We start from the raw sequence: 19,959 nt of genomic DNA, 5'->3' as shown, positions 1-19,959 counted from the left end.
TATATATATGTAAATTTTTTAAAAAGAGATGGAGTCTTGCTGTGTTGCCCAGACTGGAATGCAGTAGCTATGCATAGCCATGATCCCACTACTGATCAGCATGGGAGTTTTTATCTGTTCCATTTCCTACCAGGGCTGGTTCACCCTTGCTTAGGCAATCCAGTGGTCCCCACTCCCAGTAGGTCACCATATTGGTGCCAAACTTAGTGTAGACACCTGATCAGCGTAGCACACAATAGCCTAGAACTCCTGGCCTTAAGTGCTCCTTAGCCTCCTAAGTGGCTGGGACTGCAGGTGCACACCACCGCACCAGACTGTATACTTAGAAGTTTCATAAAAATAACCTTGTTAGGAGGGTGCTTTTTTTTCATTTAAAGTCTAGCTCTTACTTGACTCAAGGGCATGGTTTAAACATCCAGGCCTATATTTCATCACATTCAGATTTAGGTCCTTGTTCAGGTTCCTCAGTATTTATATTTACTTAACCAGAACTTTTGTGTACATTAACTCTTTTTGAAAAAAGTAGCTTAACTTTAGATCCAAAACAAAGCAATCTCAGTTTTAAATTATATTAATTGTTATTTTTTAAAGCTATATGCATTCCCCTTTTAAATAACTTCTAACACTTTGGTTTACCATCAATCTTTGTTTGGTGGGTTGCTCACAACTCTTGAGCTAGTTTGCCATCAGAATGTGTTCACTTGTTTTCTTTGCTCTTCTTTAGCTATATAGCCCATGGAAGGGAAGTCATTAGTTTGCCCTTTTAATTTTTTGAAATCCAAGTCCTCTTGAACCATTCTACTGTAAGAGGCAGAAGTAGAAAAGTAAGAGCATTATTCTCTTAAAAAGATAAAAGCCTTTATGGCCAGGTACTCTAATCACTGAATATTTCTCAGACTTTATAAATTTAATGGGAAGTTTATTTTAACCTGATCTAAATAGAAATTTAAATCTTTAAGTTAATTCTATCTAAGTAGAAATTGGAGTTTAAACTCTTAACTGGTGTTTCTTAGCAAATAATTTGTTTTATTTTAGATTGATGTCTTCTAATAAACAAAATTACTTAAAGGAACTGAATAACTTATTACATTAAAACATTTAAAATAGTAATTAAGCAATATTTTCATTAGAAATTTCAATGGTGGACAATCTTAATTCTCATAAGTATTCAGAAATGCCAGGAGTAAAACTGAATCAGGTATGAGAAACTTTTGGGTTTTTTTTGAGACGAGTCTCGCTCTGTCACCCAGACTGGAGTGCAGTGGTGCGATCTTGGCTCACGGCAAGCTCCGCCTCCCGGATTCATGCCATTCTCCTGCCTCAGCCTCCCAAGTAGCTGGGACTACAGACTTCCGCCACCATGCGTGGCTAATTTTTTGTATTTTTAGTAGAGACGGGGTTTCCCCATGTTGGCCAGGATGTTCTCGATCTCCTGACCTCGTGATCTGCCCGCCTCTGCCTCCCAAAGTGCTGGGATTACAGGCGTGAGCCACCGCGCCCGGCCATGCAACTTTCAACCTAGACAACTTTAGTGGTGTGATGGAGACTACTGAATAGGCTAATCTGTTAGGCCTGTTCTTTCCCAATGCTTTTGGAAAAAAAATAGGAAAAAAGCAATTCCATATGTGAAAATAATTTTGCTGATCTTTAGCATCTGTGTAGATCTGTTGGGAGGTTCTTTCAGTTTTTATAATACATAAAAGTAGGACCTTGGCCAGCAAGCCTGAAAATTTGTTGAGCATATGAGTATTTCCATGGACTGCATGTGACCCACACACAAAAGTGAGAGAACAAGAGCTCACCTCGTACTGTGTTAAATTCTGTCCCAGAGAAAGGCATTGAAACCTAACAGAGAGTCTGTGTACTATGAATCTCTGAAAACCCAGGCTGGAAGGAGACTGGGGGCAAACAGAGAAGCCCGATGGTGAGAGAAAGAATGTTGGGTAGCAGCCAGAAAAATAGAATGTGTTTTCTACATCATGTGGATTGCTGCTGGGGAGACCCAACAGGGACACCTACAAAGAACCCAGAAGTGTGGCCTAAAAGGATTTAACTTAAATATCTCCCAGGCCCAGAGAACCCTGAGGCATCTTAACAACAATACTTGTTAAGTGTATTTCCTGTCTCGTTTACCTCCTCTCTCTTTCTCTCTGTTTCTCCATGCCTTGGTTGGGATAGGGGACAATCAGTGACCTGAAAGAACTCTACACTAAAAAAGAGACAAAGATTATGTGATTATGTGCCCTTGCTAGAAGACTGCTCTTGTGACTCCTGAAGCACTCCATCATGTCCTTATTACAGAGGTAGCACAAAGGAGAGAGGGAAGGGTAAAGGGCACATCCGCTTCCAACATCTGATCCCATTTTATTGGACAAAACTTTGTCATATGGCTACACCTGATTTGAAGTAGGCAGGGAAATACAGAGTTTCTTGTTTTTTGTTTTTAGCTAGGCCTATTGTCTGAGATCCTGTTACTAAGAAAGAATGGATATTGGTAGACAATTAGTAGCCTCTGCAACTTAGCCCTCCTCCAGCTTGGGCGACAGAGCAAGACTCCATTTAACAACAACAACAAAAAAGAAATCAAAGTAGACCTAACTATATAGAGAACCCATTTCTCAGGTCTAAACAGTCTGTAAATATTCATAAGTTTATATGCAACTTCCTTCATGGCATCAGTTGGATTTTGCATGTCTTTGACTCTCAAAATATCTGAATGATTTTTTTTTTTTTTTTTTTTTTTAGACGGAGTCTCACTCTGTCGCCCAGGCTGGAGTGCAGTGGCCAGATCTCAGCTCTCTGCAAGCTCCGCCTCCCGGGTTTAAGCCATTCTCCTGCCTCAGCCTCCCGAGTAGCTGGGGCTACAGGCGCCCGCCACCTCGCCCGGCTAGTTTTTTGTATTTTTTAGTAGAGACAGGGTTTCACCGTGTTAGCCAGGATGGTCTCGATCTCCTGACCTCGTGATCCGCCCGTCTCGGCCTCCCAAAGTGCTGGGATTACAGGCTTGAGCCACCGCGCCCGGCCATCTGAATGATTTCTAACTGGATTCTGCGTAAGCCTTTGTCTGACTGTAGCCACGACTAAGTTCTTTGTCCTGACACTGTTAGGCTTCTATTGGATCTTTCATAGCTCTTAACTACTTTTTAATATTTTTAATCCTTCCTAGAAGTTAGAAATGGTTCATTTTAAAATCTACCTGCTTTTTTTCCTTTCCATATTCCCATTTCCACTTTTTTTTTTTTTTTTTTTAAGAGCCAGGGCCTCACTCTGTTGCCCAGGATGGTGTGCAGTGGTGCAATCATGGCTCACTGTAGCCTTGACTTCTGTGGCTCAAGTGATCCTCATTCCTCACCCTCTTGAGTAGTTAGGACTACAGGTGCATGCCACCATGCCCAGCTAATTTTTAGTTTTATTTTTTGGCAGAGATAGGGTCTTGCTCTTCTGGCCCGGCTGGTCTGGAACTCCTGACCTCAACCGATCTTCCCACCTTGGCCTCCCAAAGTGTTGGGATTACAGGTGTGAGCCACTGTGCGCAGCCTATTTCTGCTTTTATTACTTTAGTCTTATTATATCTAGTTGAGGTACTAGTCACTTGTTAGGCTCTGACTCTGCCTGACAGTTGGTTTTTTTCACATTGTAATTGATTGATCTTATCTTTAGCAGGTATTATTTTATGTGTCTCAGCATGTACTTATTAAGTGGCTTCACTTGTCCTTTATGTTTCTTACTTGATGGGATTTTCATACTCTTTCTATGTCCATTATTCAGAATTTCTATACTACGTTTCTTATTTCCAGGTTCTTAATGTGTTCCTCAGGGTTGGATTGCTGGAAATTTAACCCTCTGGTTAAGTGGAACGTTAATATGCTGTATTCTTGCTAGCTTCACAGAGTGTTTTCTTTTACTGACTACTGTCTTATAGCATATAATGAAAAATAACTTAATCCGAAAATATTCAACAAACATCCAGTACTCATTACCTGCAAAGCAATACCTTAAGGTGTTCATTACCCAGCTATATTAATTTTGTGAGAAGATCTGAGCCAATGATACTGTAACTGTATATGTAGTGGGTACTTTATAAATGCTTATTGAATGAAGAGCTTTCCTGGCATGCATTACTTTATTCCAGCCACTCTTATTCTTGGACACTTTGTTGTATTTCCCAAAGTAGAGGAACAGGATGTTTTAAATTTGATATCTCCCAAAATTTTTCACAGCCTTCATAGCTGGCCAGCACTATATGAAAGAGATTATTATTAAAGTTTTATCCATTGTAAGAGTTAAAATATTTACTGTGTTAAAGGCAGAAAATTCAAGTTTACTTTGCTTAAAGGATAGGGGAGAGATTGATTTAACGACTTAACTTCAAATTTTTCAAAAGTAGAGCATGGTCCAGGCACAGTGGCTCATGCCTGTAATGCCAACACTTCAGGAGGCCAATGAAGATTGCTTGACTCCAGGAGTTCAAGACCAGCCAGGGCAACATGGTAAAACACTGACTCTACAAAAAAAAAAAAAAAAAAAAAATACAAAAATTAGCCCAGTGTGGTGGTGCACACTTGTTTTCCCAGCTGCTCAGGAGTCTGAGGTGGGAGGAGTGCTTGAGCTCGGGAGGTCAAGGTTGCAGTGAGCCATGATCATGCCACTGCACTCTAACCTGGGTGACAGAGTAAGACCCTGTCTCAAAGAAGAAAGAAAAGAAAAGAAAACAGTAGAGCGTGCTTCAGACATCATTTAAGACTCTGACTCAATTTCCCTGCATTTATCTTGGCTTTGCCTTTTGTGTGATGCTCATGTCCTCAGGTTGGCTTTCTTCATAATGACAAGATGGATGCCAGCAGTAATTTGGGCTGTTTGCCTCTTTGTATCTATGTAGTTTAGAATCCAGAGGGCAGGGAGAATTGTTTCCCACAGCCACTGAACAAAAGACTTTGAACTGTAACGTAGACAGTGGAATTTGGATGATAATGATATCAATATAGGTTCACTGATTGTAGCAAATGTACTCTCTTGTGTGGGATTTTGATAGCAGAGGAGGCTGTACATATGCGGAATTAGGTCATATATAGGAAATCTCTATATCTTTAATTCGTTGTACTTTGAACCTAAAACTGCTCTAAAAAATAAAAGTGTGTTTTGGTTTTTTTTTTTTTTTTTTTAAATGAATGAGTCCAGGCTTGGTGGTTCACGTCTGTTATCCCAGGACTTTGGGAGACTGTGGCAGGAGGATCTCATGAGGCCAGGAGTTCGAGACCAGCCTGGGCAACATAGTGAGACCTCTTTACAAAAAATAATTTTAATTAGCTGGGTACGATGGTGCACACGTGTAGTCCTAGCTACTCAGGACGCTGGAACAGGAGGATCACTTGAGCCCAGGAGTGTTGAGGCTACAGTGAGCTATGATTGCACTAGTGCATTCCAGCCTGAGCAACAGTGGGAGACTGTGGATCACGAGGTCAGGAGTTCGAGACCAACCTGACCAACATCGTGAAACCCCTTCTCTACTAAAAATACAAAAATTAGCCAGGCGTGGTGGCACGCCCCTGTGATCCCAGCTACTCAGGAGGCTGAGGCAGGAGAATCGCTTGAACCCGGGAGGCAGAAGTTGCAGTGAGCCAAGATTGCACCACTGCACTCCAGCTTGGGTGACAGAGCAAGACTCCATGTCAACAACAACAACAACAAAAAAGAAATCAAAGTAGACCTAACTATATATGCAGATATGGAAATTTCTCTGAAAATAGCGAGGCGTAAGACACTACATAAAGGATAATCTCCTATATGCTTTTAAATGTTATCCATATTGATCTATATCTAGATGTAAAACAAAGAAATAAGACAAGAAGGATGCACACTGGACTTTACAGGGGTCACTCTGGGGAGGGGGTTGTGGGGATGGTGCAGAAGTGGAAAGGCAAATGAGGATTTTGCTTTGTTTGAGTCTTTTAAAACAAGAATGTGCTCACATTTTAATCTTTTGAGAATATATTCATATAACAGGAAAATAATCTTTAAAATACTAGTTATATATGTTCATTATATAGAAAACTTAAAAGTATGTTTCACAACACAGAGATAACCATTGCTTAGATTTAGTGCATTTTCTTGCAGTGGTTTTTGTTTGTTGTTTTTTTGGTCATAGATAGGCTCTCAAATGTATTTATGTTTTCCTTCTAGCCTGTTTCAAAAACTCAGTTGTGCCGGGCAGTGGTGTGCTCAAGCCTGTAATCCCAGCAGTTTGGGAGGCAATGAACGGGCGGATCACGAAGTCAGGAGATAAGACCATCCTGGCTAACACGGGTGAAGACCCCGTCCTCTACCTAAAAAAAATACAAAAAACTAGCAAGGGGCGAGGTGGCGGGTGCCTGTAGTCCCAGCTACTCGGGAGGTGAGGCAGGAGAATGGCGTGAACCCGGGAAGCGGAGCTTGCAGTGGAGCTGAGATCCGGCCACTGCAACTCCAGCCTGGGCGACGAGTGAGACTCCGTCTCAAAAAAAAAAAAAAAAAAAAAAAGAAATTTTCTGAATGAGCTCTTTTTCAAATGCTTTTAAGTTGTAAATAATTCCAAACAGATGTATAGTACCTGAAAGATTCTTAATTAATATAATTAAGGTATATATCCTGGCTGGGTGTGGTGGCTCACGCCTATAATCCCAGCACTCTGGGAAGCCCAGGTACATGAACTGCTTGAGCCCAGGACTGCAAGACCAGCCTGGGCGACATGGCAAAGTTCCATCTCTACAAAAAAAATAAAAAAATTAGCCGGGCATGATAGCATGTATCTGTGGTTCCAGCTACTTGGGAGGCTGAGGTAGGAGGATTGCTTGAACCCGGAAGGCAAAGGTTGCAGTGAGCCGAGATCTGGCCACTGCATTCCAGCCCCTGTCTCAAAAAAAAAAAAAAAAAAAAAAAGTCTATATACATATCTGTGTATATATATATAAAATGTCCTTTCATTATTGTCTTTTATATAATTAGTAACTGTTTGGATAGTGTCTACCTGTCTGGTTATTTTAAAATATTTTAATGGAAAATGTTATGCTAAAATATGTGTTTTTTTAATTGGAAAAAATTATTTGCTCCTAAATTTAAATGTTATGTATATATTTTAATTATTTCAGGCAGGTCCTTCAGGGTGGAATATTAACTTCTATTTTATTTATTTTTTTTATTTTGAGATAGAGTCTCACCCTGTTGCCCAGGCTGGAGTGCAGTGGTATGATCTCAGCTCATTGCAACTTCCACCTCCCAGGTTCAAGCAATTCTCGTGCCTCAGCCTCTCAAGTAGCTGGGATTATAGGTGTGTGCCACCACACCTGGCTAATTTTTGTATTTTTAGTAGAGACAGCATTTCCCCATGTTGGTCAGGCTAATATTAACTTTTAAAATATGACTTTATTTTATAAATAGGAACTCTTTTTTTAAAATAACTAGATCTTCAGCCGAGTGTGGTGGCTCACGCCTGTCATCCCAGCACTTTGGGAGGCTGAGGTGGGTGGATTTCTTGAGGTTAGGAGTTCGAGACTAGCCTGGCCAACATGGTGAAACCTAATCTCTACTCTCTACTAAAAATATGAAAAATTAGTCGGATGTGGTGGTGGGTGCCTGTAATCCCAGCTACTCCGGAGGCTGAGGCAGGAGAATAGCTGGAACCTGGGAGGCGGAGGTTACAGTGAGCCAAGATAGTGCCATTGCACTCCAGCTTGAGCAAGAAGAGAGAAACTCCGTCTTAAAAATATATGTATACAGCAGATTTTTTTTTTTTTAACTTAGGAAGATAATTACTTGCAAGGAGAGGTATAACTGGTTTGTAGTGGTGTCTGCCTAGCATTATCTATAGATCTTGTTCATGCTATGGATTAGAATCAGTGACTGGAGAGCTGTTAAAGGAAAGCTTACAACGATCCCTTTATGCATACTGAGATGTGAAAGATTTCCCAAAGCAAGGGTAAACTTACCAACTTTTTGAAGATAGTATTTCTGAATTTCAAGCAAAAAAAGGATATCTAAATACTATCCACTCTCTACATATGACTAGATCATATTGTGAACAGTTAGTTTTTTGTGTGTGGTTTTTTTTTTTTTTTTTTCGGGGGGGGGGAACAGTTTGTTTTTTGAGATGGAGTCTCGCTCTGTCACCCAGGCTGGAGTACAGTGGCGGGATCTCGGCTTACTGCAAGCTCCACCTCCCGGGTTCATGCCATTCTCCCGCCTCAGCCTCCGGAGTAGCTGGGACTACAGGTGCCTGCCACCATGCCTGGCTAATTTTGTTTTTGTATTTTTAGTAGAGACAAGGTTTCACCATCTTAGCCAGGATGGTCTCGATCTTCTGACCTCATGATCCGCCCGCCTCAGCCTCCCAAAGTGCTGGGATTACAGGTGTGAGCCACCGCGCTCGGCCGTGAACAGATAGTTTTTTATAATCAGCCAACAGAAATTAAATCCATCCAATTATTAATTATTTTCTAAATGTTTGTAATTCAAGAATGAGGGAGGAGTGAAATATTTTTTAAGAAGGCCCTTACCCAATCAAATGAATCTGTAATTTCTAACTAGTTTGTAGCAAAAGATGTGGAGAATTTAGTATTCAGAATTTCCTGTGATTATTTGTTTACTTGTAGATCCAGGTGAGATTAATAAAATTGAGACAAGAAGCCAACACTCTGAAATTAACCAGTCCTTTTTGATGTGTAGGCCTACCCACATGCTAATCAACATTCAATATCTATAGTCTCTTTATGCTGGTGTTATTTTAATCCATTTCCACATACAACTTATCTACTTTCTAAGCTGAGTAAAAGGTTTAAACTGATGACTTGTAAGATATATAAAATAGGCTGCGCAACAGGGCACACACCTGTGATCCCAGCATGTTGGGAGACTGAGGTCGGAAGATTACTTGAGCCTGGAGGTTCAAGACCAGCCTGGGCAACATGGTAAAACTCCATCTCTAGAAAAAAATTTTAAAATAGCTGATTGTGGTGGTGCACACCTGCAGTCCCAGCTACTGGGAGGTGGAGGTTGGAAGATGGCTTGAGCCTGGGAGGCAAAGGTTGCAGGGAGTCATGATTGTGACACTGCACTCCAGCCTAGGCACCGGAGTGAGACACTGTCTCAAGAATAAAAAAGAGAAAAAGATATAAAACATACCTAAAATTGGCAACAGGCTAGCAGATTTTTTTCTTGAGAACATGATATGTAACTATGCAGTTCCTTGTGAAGTACTCTATGTAATAATAATAAGTGACAAATTTATTATTGACTTAGTGAACTGAGTCAGGTATTTTGAAAAGACTTTAGTCAGAAGTGAAATGAAATTTGCAGAGAGAATTTATATAAAAGAGATTTTTTTGGATTTTCAAATTCAGTTTCTTTTTTTTTTTTTTTTTTTAGTAGCTGGGACTACAGGCTTATGCCATCACACTTGGCTAAATTTTTTTGTATTTGTTGAGATGGGGCTTTGCCGTGTTGCCCAGGCCGGTCTCCACCTCGTGGGGTCATGTGATCTGCCTGCCTTGGCCTCTCAAAGTGCTGGGATTACAGGCGTGAGTCACCGTGCCTGGCCTTCAAGTTCAATTTCTAACTAAATAATAGACCTCAAGTTACTTGGAGTAAGAGTGGGGAACCTAATAAATAGAGACTATGTGGAAAAGATTAGAGGCATGATATTTGTTTCATGTATTCGCATGGAATAAAAAGAAAATTGTTTTTAAACTTTTTTTTTCCAGTGTACCCTAATGATTAGTGGTCCTTGGTTTTCTTCAGATTGGAGAAATTAGTTCCTAGTATAGTGTTTGACTTTATTTTCTTTTTTTGTTTTTTTTTTTTTTGAGACAGGGTCTTGCTCTGTCACCAGGCTGGAGTGCCGTGGCTCTATCTCAGCTCGCCGCAACCTCAGCCTCTCAAGTAGCTGGGACTACAGGCGTGCGCCACCACGCCCAGCTCATTTTTGTATTTTTAGTAGAGACGGGGTTTCACCATGTTGACCAGGATAGTCTCCATCTCTTGACCTCGTGATCCGCCCACCTTGGTCTCCCAAAGTGCTGGGATTACAGGTGTGAGCCACTGTACCCGGCCAACTTTGTTTTCATATGACTACATGGCAGTTTATCTTAGCAAGCTATTTTATTTGTTTTTGATTCTCTAGTTGTCTGAGGGAAGCCAAAAGCATGCAAGCCTGCAGAAAAGCATTGAAAAAGCTAAAATTGGCCGATGTGAAACGGTAAGTTTGTGTCTATAGATTCTTTTAATAATGGCAATTCTACATATTAGAGTAAGGACACAGAGCTTCCTGTGAGGAGGATGCATTTCTACCAGAAGAAAAGGAGATCATAGCCAAGGATATGAACGTCTGACCCAGTAGGATTCACTAATTGTGAGTCTAGATTTTATTATTATTATATATGGTAGCATAGCATAGAAGCATAAACCCTAGAGCCAGACTGCCTGGGTTTGAAAGTCTCCTAAATTCTGTTTTCACTTTTCTCTGTTGCAAAATAGGGAGTAATAAAATCTATTGTACTTCATTGGGTTATTGTGTGGATTAAACTAGTTAATATTTGCAAAGCACCTGGAAGAGGACTTGGTACATGGTAAGCCCTATATAAATGTTTATGTAAATTTTAAGAGTCTTTTAAAAAAATTTGTATAGAACAAACTGAAAACCATCAACATAGTATCTTTGTGGCCTTGTAATATTTAAAAATTTTTAAAATAAATATTGACCTATTTTTTAAAAGTGCAGCATTTTTCTAAGTATTAGGTTAGAGATTTTAAAAAATCATTTCACTTTCTATTTTCATCATTATCTAAACTATAGACTTATGACTTTAAAAAATATTGAAGATCAACATGAACCACTAAGCATTTCATCTGGGCCTCTATTTGTATCACTTGATTGGGAAAGAAAGCAACTGGAAACCTTGTCACATAGTAGAAAGGGATATAGCAAAGCTTTACAGTGGCTTTATGCTTTCAAAGTTCTTTCACATATATTGTTTTATGTGAATCATCAGCACAATCACAGATAGGAATTGGAGAATCGTCATTTCTAAAGAATATTCAAGGAAAGGTAAATTCTGGGCATAACCTGAAGCTGTTCTATTTCTTCCTCAGTTGACAATAGCAACTACCACTTTATTTGATCCTTTTGTTTGTTTGTTTGTTTGTTTGTTTGTTTGTTTGTTTTTTTTTTTTTTTTTTTTTGAGGCGGAGTCTCGCTCTGTCGCCCGGACTGGAGTGCAGTGGCCAGATCTCAGCTCACTGCGAGCTCCGCCTCCCGGGTTTACGCCATTCTCCTGCCTCAGCCTCCCGAGTAGCTGGGACTACAGGCGCCCACCACCTCGCCCGGCTAGTTTTGTATTTTAGTAGAGACGGGGTTTCACCGTGTTAGCCAGGATGGTCTCGATCTCCTGACCTCGTGATCCGCCCGTCTCGGCCTCCCAAAGTGCTGGGATTACAGGCTTGAGCCACCGCGCCCGGCCTTGTTTGTTTTTTTAAACACTGGCAATAACTTGTAGAACCACCTTCAACTAATGGTGACATACACTTGCCCTGAAGTTGTCAGCCAGTCTACTGTTCATCCACTGAAACAAGTACATCTTGCAGGGAAAAACCCATCAGCAAACATAGTTGCCACCTGCAGATATCAGAAGAGCTTAATGGTTCAGAAATGTTCCTAAGAAAGGTGAAGTCTTGTGCTCATCCTGATCTTACCAGCCAGGACTTTCCAGAACTACCTGGTGCCTATCTGCTAGATAATATTCTTGATGATGGTGTTGATCCTGCTGTTGGTTAAGAAGAAAAATAGCTAACATGTGTATTCTGCTTACTCTGAGCCAGGCAACTACTGTTCTAAATGCATTTTGTATATTTATTGAATCCTACCAGCAGTCTAGGGAGGTGGCTACCGTTACTGTCTCCATTTTGCTTTTTGAGGAACTGGAGGCACAAAGAGGTTAAATAATTTGACAAAGATCTCAGTGATAGTGACTGTCTAAGATTGTTTCAATGCGTGATACCTGGAGAGCTATCATTGTATTCACATTGGATGTTCACCACTCTGCTTCTCCTGTCTTTTTTTCTCCTCTTGATTTTGTTTTGTTTTGTTTTGTTTTGTTTTGTTTTGTTTTTTGGTTTGTGTTTTAGAGATGGAGTATCTCTGTATTGCCCAGGCTGCCCTTGAACTCCTGGGCTCAAGTGATCCCTCTGCCTCAGCCTCCTGAGTATCTGGTACTACAGGCAGGCACCACCACACTTGGTGACAGTGTTCCTTTTGAAGCATGTATAATTTGGGTATTGATGGCAAATAATGACTTATCTTCTTATATTCTAGTTATTTTAAAATCTCTCCTGAGCTGTGCAAGTATGATATACACTAAGCATGTGTGGCTATTTATATTTTAATAAAAATTAGCTACAATGAAATTTAGTTTCTCAGTCACAGTGGCCACATTGCATATATTGAGTAGCCACATGTGGCTAGTGGGTCTTGCAGTGAAGAGTGCAGATCTAGAAAGTTTTCCTCACTGCTGAGAGTTCTGTTGGGGTGTGCTGCTTCTCAGCGTGCTGCTCTGTATACGCAGTCTCTTGTACAAATGCTAGCTAAGGAACTCTCTTCGCTTTGGAACCAAACGAAACAGCTAAAAGCAAAGTAGAAAAATACAAATAAAAAATACAAGGTAGCTGGGAACCTTACAAGTCGTGTTAAGCAGTTTGAACTTTACTTGATTTTGCCTTGGATTTGTCCTATGATTCTGTACTATAATCTTTGCAAACATTTGGTTTTTGTTTGGGCTTTTCAGGTTTCAGAAATACAAAATGAATACGTATAGCACTATGACTTCCACCTGCTAGTGAGAAATATGGCTAGACATTTCAAATGGTTTTTATTGGATCATATTGTGTTTTGAAGCTTTATTCTGGTTTACCTTTAAAGAATAGGTGGTGGGAGGCCTCAAGCTACAATTGTGTTATTTCTTTAAATGTATATAAAATATTAGGGATATATTAAAATATTCTTAAAAATTGAAAAATTGTCTAGAACACTGTTAAAGATAATTGTATAATGATGGATGTTGTCTTAAAATGTTACTTACATATATAGACTTGTGAAACTACTCAAAAAGTAGTACAATTTTTTTCTCTAACATACGATGACATGGTCATCTTAGAGTTCTAACATGAACCTCTCACCTATTTGTGAGTATTCTATTCTACATATTAACTCCCATTTAGTTATTCAATATATATAAAAGATGCTTGAAATTTCAGGAAAGATGAGAATTGAGCTTGTTCTTATACTGTGAATATCTGTGTGTGTATGCTTATATATATAATATCAAAAGTCTAATGCACATCATTTATGAGAAATAAAATGAAATTGTTATAAAATGTATTACCTTACAACATACAGAATTTTGTCTTAATTGAATATAAAACTATTTGGAATGCAGGAAGAGCGAACCAGGCTAGCAAAAGAGCTTTCTTCACTTCGAGACCAAAGGGAACAGCTAAAGGCAGAAGTAGAAAAATACAAAGATTGTGATCCACAAGTCGTGGAAGAAATACGTAAGTTTGTATCATATCTTAGGCGTCTTTAACTTTGATAATGAAAAAGACTTTATATTTCTAGTTGCCTGCTAACCATTCTCCATATATATGAGAAAATAAAACCAGTTAAGATAGTATTCTGTTTGTAGTACTCTAATTTTGTATTTGTAACATAGTAGGAAAATATTGCTTTAGTATCGCCATTAAGAAGTCTTAATGTGCCGGGCACATTGGCTTATGCCTGTAATCCCAGCACTTTGGGAGGCTGAGATGGGTGGATTGCTTGAGCCCAGGAGTTCAAGACCAGCCTGGCCAACATGGTGAAATCCCATCTCTACCAAAAAAACACAAAAATTAGCCAAGCGTGGTGATACATGCTTGTAGTCCCAGCTACTTGGGAGGCTGGGATGGGAGAATCCCTCAAGCCCAGGAGGTTGAAGCTGCAGTGTGCTATACGTGTCATTGCACTCCAGCCTGGGTGACAAAGTAGGACTCTGTCTCAAAAAAAAAAAAAAAGAGAGAAGTCTTAATGTTAGAGCATTGAACAGTGACAACTTTGAAATTATAAGCATTTTAAAATTAAGGAAGATGTGTGGGACAGAAGGATAAAGACATAAAATATAAGCTTAGAGAACTGAGGAGTCGAAAAAAAGCTAATTTGGCCTGAAGAACTTTGATTCTGTAAAGAAATCCGTCATTATCTTCTAGGAAAAATGATACCATAAGTAGAAGAGTTTGCAAGTTGCAGAAAATCAGTCTGTACATTGAGTTGCCTTTTAAATATACCAGTGATTTTTTTTTACTTCTTTTAAACCAGAGTCCCCAGAGCTTTGTTTTGAATAATGTTTATATATTTTTTAAAAGATAGAAATGTGAATATTTGAGGAGATAAAAGAGTGTATTATAAAGACATAGCATTTAATTACTTGGGAAAATATAACTTTTAAATATTTTCTGTCTTAGCCTGTCTTATGTTTAGGAAACTGTACCAAGTGAAACTTACAGAAAAGATGATATTATAGTGTGCGATAGAAGGCTTTGAAAGACATGGAAAATATTTGGTATGTTAAAATTAACCTGAGGATAGTTTGGTTGCAACTAAGCTGGCCTAGTCCTTGGCAGTGGCCTTTACAATTAAAGAATTTTTAAGCAGTTCAGTTAGTGTAAATTTGAAGTTAAACTTCATATTAGAGACAGGTCGCTGCTTTGCACAACTCCAGGAGGCACCATTCACATATATGGAGTACATAGCCTAGATGGTGATATGTAGTGCCACTGGTTCAGCTGATTACCCAGGGTGATTTTCAAAGAGAGGCGGAGGCAGAATAACTCCCTGAGCCAGTCATTCTCTGTAAATTAAGTATTTGGGGAGACATGTCAGCTCTTTTATGCTGACCACAGATTCATTTGTCATCCTCCTGCAGAAGAAAGTGCTAATCAAATCTACACCTACAAAAATAACCACCTTAATCTGTTTGAAAGTTTTAACTAATACCAGATGATCCTCAGTGAGCACAAGCACATCACAGCAGGAGAGTACCTCACAGGTAGAAGGTTACTGTTAGGAAGCTAGGCCTGCATATGATTCATCTTCAAAGGAAACAGACTGCTTGTTCTGGAGGACGTAGAACATTGTGTACCTTATCTAGAGCACCTTCTCATTCTCTTGAAAGAGAACTTCAAGCACAATTTCTTAACGAGGTTGAATACTTTCAGGTGATTTATTTTCAGGATAGCATGACTGTGCCCTCTCAGGTAGTACACCAAGTACAAGAATCACACAAAACTGAAATCAGGAAAAAAGGCAAGTAAGAGTAAATGAAGGGTCAGATTTGGTTATCGTGGAAAATCACATTTTCATGAAAATGAAAGAGGTGTACTACCTCTTTGCTTACCTGTTTCATTCTCTTTTATGTCTAGGACCTACAACTCTTAGGTATATTCAAAAAGACGTAAGCTTTTCCACTCCATGGTCCCTATTGTACTGCCACAGCTATTTCCTTGGACAGGTGACCCTCACTGACATCACCTCCAATTGACTCCCCAGTCCTTTTCTTAATTTTGATACATTCTGCCCACTCAGGAATGAATAAAACCCTTATTTAGGCTTACTAAACTACTGTAACCTACACTGATAGTGACCCTGAGCCAGTGGATCACATTAAGGTTCAGGAAATTAACAGGGAATTGTGCCAGACCGATTCATGAAGTGGGGAAAACTTGTATTGTAGGCATGTTAATTTAAGATGTTGCCATTCCTTGTAGGTCTGATTCAAGTAGCTCTTTTGGCAAACACATCACCTCTTAGGTAATAAAACTTCAGAAAAGAAGTTCAGGGTATACAAAGGATGGTGAACTTTCTGGAGGGTGGAATAACACAGTTGAGGAAGAGGCAGCAACTGAAATTTTAAACTGGTTGCCTGCATTCTGCTGTCTATTTTAACCCTTGAATGTATAACTTTGGTAATTTATTTCCCAACCCAAGGAAAACATGCCATTGTGAATGAGTATTACAGTATATGAGGTCTCAGTGAGAGAACAAACCTGAAATTTTCTGGTTTTCAGTGAGATTTTTATATATTTTTTATTTTTTTGGAGACAGGGCCTTGCCCTATCTCCAGGCTGAAGTGCAATGCATGATCAGGGCTCACTGTAGCCTCAACCCCCCAAGCTCAAGTCATTCTCCTACCTCAGCTTCCCAAGTAGCTGAGACTACAGTCACGTGCCACCACACTCAGCTAGTTTACTTTTAATTTTATTTTTTAAAGAGATGGTGTCTTGCTGTATTGTCCAGCTGGTTTCGAACTCCTGGCCTCAAGCAGTTGTCTCCCTTTGGCCTCCCAAAGTGCTGGGATTACAGGTGTGATTCACCATGCTTGGCGTTTATTATTTTTCATCAACATCAGACTGGTTATCTTTTAATAGTTATTTATGCAACCATGTAAAGATGGATCCTAGAGAACTTGTAATGGAGTCTATTAGAAATATATTAATTTTTGACTTGGGAGTGAGAGAGTAAGAATCCTTCCTTCCTGGCTTTGTGCATTTTTACAAATTTATGAAAGATTATCATCTTTTTTGCCAGACACAGTGGCTCATGCCTGTAATCTCAGCACTTTGGGAGGCCAAGGCAGTAAGATAGCTTTAGGCTAGGAGTTTGAGATTAGCCTGGGCAAGAGAGAGAGACCCTATCTCTACAAACAATTTAAAATTAGCTGGTCATGCTGGCATGCACTGTAGTCAAGTTTTTGTCCTCCAGTTTTATTACCTTTCTACTTGAGAGGCTGAGATGGGAGGATTGCTTGCACCCAGTAGTTCAAGGCTGCAGTGAGCTAGGGTCGTGCTACTATATTCCAGTCTGGGCAACAGAGTGAGACCCTGTCTCTTGAAAAAGGATTAACATCTAGCAAGATAAAATTCATTATGTCTGGCATATAAGCAAAGACTACCAGGCCTGGAGAGAAGTGGGAAAACATGATCTATAATGAGCATGCTAATACTCCATCAATCAAAATTGACCCAGAAATTAGGATCAGAAGACCAGAACTGTTATTATAACTGTATTCCATATGTTCAAAAAGTTAAGTGGAAATAGAGAAGATATAAAAAAGACCCAGGTCAAACTTTTGGACATGAAAACTACAATGTCTAACCTGAAAAATACACTATGGTGAATTACCAGCAGATTAAATTTTGCAGAAGAAAGAATTGGTGTTAGTTGAAGATACAGTAATAGAAACATCCAAAATGAAACACAGAAAATAAAGAATTTAAAAAAGATTAAAATGGGGCCAGGCGCAGTAATTCCTGTAATTCCAGCACTTTGGGAGGCTAAGGTGGGTGGATCACTTGAGCCCAGGAGTTTGAGGCCAGCCTGGACAGCATATGGAGTCCTTGACTCATGTATAAATTAAAAACTTTAAAAATATGAAAATGGCATCTGTGAGCCTTAAGACAACTTCAAGGGACCTAATAAATGTGTAATTACAGTCCCAAATGGAGTATGTTTTGGTAGGAGGAGAGGTTGCTGAGCCAGAAAAATATCTGAAGAAATAAAAGCTAAAGTTTAAAGTTTTTCAAATTTGATGAAAAGTATAAACCTACAAATCCAAGAAATTTAAATATTTAAGTAGTAGATGCCAGTGATCCCCTTATCACTAAATTTAGAGAACTTCTTAAGACTTTAACCTCTACTCACCCCAAATCTCCATTTCTCAATGAAATTATTGTTTTCAAAATGCACTTTTTGATAATGAGGGGTTTCATGGGATTTCAGCTATCATGTTAGTGCAGAACAGATTATACTGGATTAAAGGCTTATGAGTTTCACAAATTGATTTTAATAGGATTTGTTTCTTAGTAGCATGGCTATAGCCCCCCCATGTTATATCACTCAAGCTTATCTCTAGGTCTGTCATATTTATTCAGAGAATAATTTGGTGACTGTAGCCATAACCATTTGTTCATATGGGGCATGGCTATGTATTTTCTTATTTCTCAGTAACATCCGTGAGAAATAATTTATATTTATGCCAGTTGAATTATATCATTAAGCAAGTATTTAGAAGATTAATTGCTTTGGAGGCAGAGGCAGGCAGATCACTAGGGGTCAGGAGTTTGAGACCAGCCTGGCCAAGTTGGTGAAATGCTGTTTCTATTAAAAATACAAAAATTAGCTGGGCATGGTGGCACACACCTTTAATCCCAGCTACTCTGGATGCTGAGACAGGAGAATCGCTTGAACCGGGGAGGAGAAGGCTGCAGTGAACCAACATCACGCACTGCACTCCATCCTGGGCGACAGAGCGAAAACAGTCTCAAAACAACAACAACAACAAAATTAATTACAGTAGCCAAGAAGTGATATTTACAAGCAACAATTCTTTAAACAATTTTTTAATTTAGCTATTCTGACCAATATTCAAATGTGACCAGAGAAAACATGTTAGTAGAAATTAAATTCCCACAAAAATACTTGAAAATATCTTAGAGGTACTTAAGTAATTTTCTGAGAAATAAATGCCAGGATGACAGTAAAAAGGTGGAGTAAGGACTTCTGAAAGTTTGCCCTTTCAGAAAACTTGCAAAAATTGTTGTAGTCAACTTTTTCAGACCTCTGGAAATTAACCAAAGGCTTACAGGAGCCTACTGAGGAAAATTAGCAGACGCTGAGTAAGAATAATGAGCTTTGTGGTATTGAATTTGCCTATTCTCATTTCCCACTCTCACCTCAGCAGTGACCTTGAAGGATAACAACCCTGCATTCCTACTGTCTAGGGGAGCAGAATGCAGCTGGAGCTCTATCAGAGCCTTGATCCCAAAGAATTGTCGTTATTTACATGTTTGGTGGTTCCCTGGAGGACACCAATAGGAAAGACTGTCTTTGTTTGATCTGGCCTAGGGTATGCCCAGTGCTAAAATCCTCTCTGTGGGGAGTATTTGTCTATAACAATTACAAACAATAATTTTAACTTCTCAGTTAATCATTGTTGATGAATAACAGTTGAAGCAAACAGTAGACTAATCAAAAAACTTAAAAGGGCAAAGTGCAGTGGTTTATGCCCGTAATCCTAACACTTTGGGAAGATTGCTTGAGCCCAAGAGTTCAAAACCAGTATGAAGAAAATGGCAAACTCCATCTCTATAAATAATTTAAAAATTAGGCATGGTGGCATGTGCCTGTAGAACTAGCTACTCAGGAGGCTGAGGTGGGAGGATCACTTGAGCCCAGGAAATCAAGATTGCAGTGAGCCATGATCGTGCCACTGTGCTCTAGCTTGAGTGACAGAGTGAGACCCTTCTAAAAAAAAAGGAAAAACTAAATGATATGTTCATGAGAGCCTTGAAGAACAGCATATTCCTGGAACTATAGAAGGCCTACATGCATGTTTAGGGTTGTTCACATTCTCAGTAAAGACCTGGGACGGTCCCCACATCTAGCTGACCTTGATGCTCTGTGCAAGCAAGAAGCGAAGAGTAAGTCAGAGTTATAAACTGCCTTGCTGAGAACGCATGTCCCAGCACACGCAAACCCTTAGGCAAAGACGGCTGAGCCCTTTGGCAAAGACAACCTCTTCATAGAGGTTTAGTCCAAGCATTTAAGGAAGTCTCTGTTCAATTAATAGCTTGACCACTAAGCTAACCAAGTAGAGACTTCAATGGCCATGCTTAAGAACATGGACTTTACAGGAGATCGAGACCATCCTGGCTAACACGGTGAAACCCCGTTTCTACTAAAAAATACAAAAAACTAGCCGGGCGAGGTGGCGGGCGCCTGTAGTCCCAGCTACTTGGGAGGCTGAGGCAGGAGAATGGCGTAAACTCGGGAGGCGGAGCTTGCAGTGAGCTGAGATCCGGCCACTGCACTCCAGCCTGGGCGACAGAGCGAGACTCCGTCTCAAAAAA

At 39.7% G+C, this 19,959-nt stretch overlaps 1 protein-coding gene across 2 annotated transcripts in view; it reads left to right on the top strand.

The window, feature by feature from the left end:
* MND1 (meiotic nuclear divisions 1) overlaps window positions 1-19,959 on the top strand; it is a 77,056-nt gene that overhangs the window by 45,385 nt on the left and 11,712 nt on the right. For both annotated transcript variants that reach the window (XM_017871036.1, XM_017871035.1), the window contains 2 exons: window positions 10,151-10,225; window positions 13,458-13,572. In XM_017871036.1, the coding sequence (XP_017726525.1) occupies window positions 10,151-10,225; window positions 13,458-13,572 (190 nt within the window). The remainder of the gene's footprint in view (window positions 1-10,150; window positions 10,226-13,457; window positions 13,573-19,959) is intronic.

This window comes from Rhinopithecus bieti, unplaced genomic scaffold, assembly GCF_001698545.2.
Source record: "Rhinopithecus bieti isolate Rb0 unplaced genomic scaffold, ASM169854v2 scaffold_3878, whole genome shotgun sequence".
Lineage (NCBI taxonomy): Eukaryota > Metazoa > Chordata > Mammalia > Primates > Cercopithecidae > Rhinopithecus > Rhinopithecus bieti.
The sequence above is the reverse complement of the archived record's forward strand: the minus strand, read 5'-3'. Positions and strand labels throughout refer to the sequence as shown.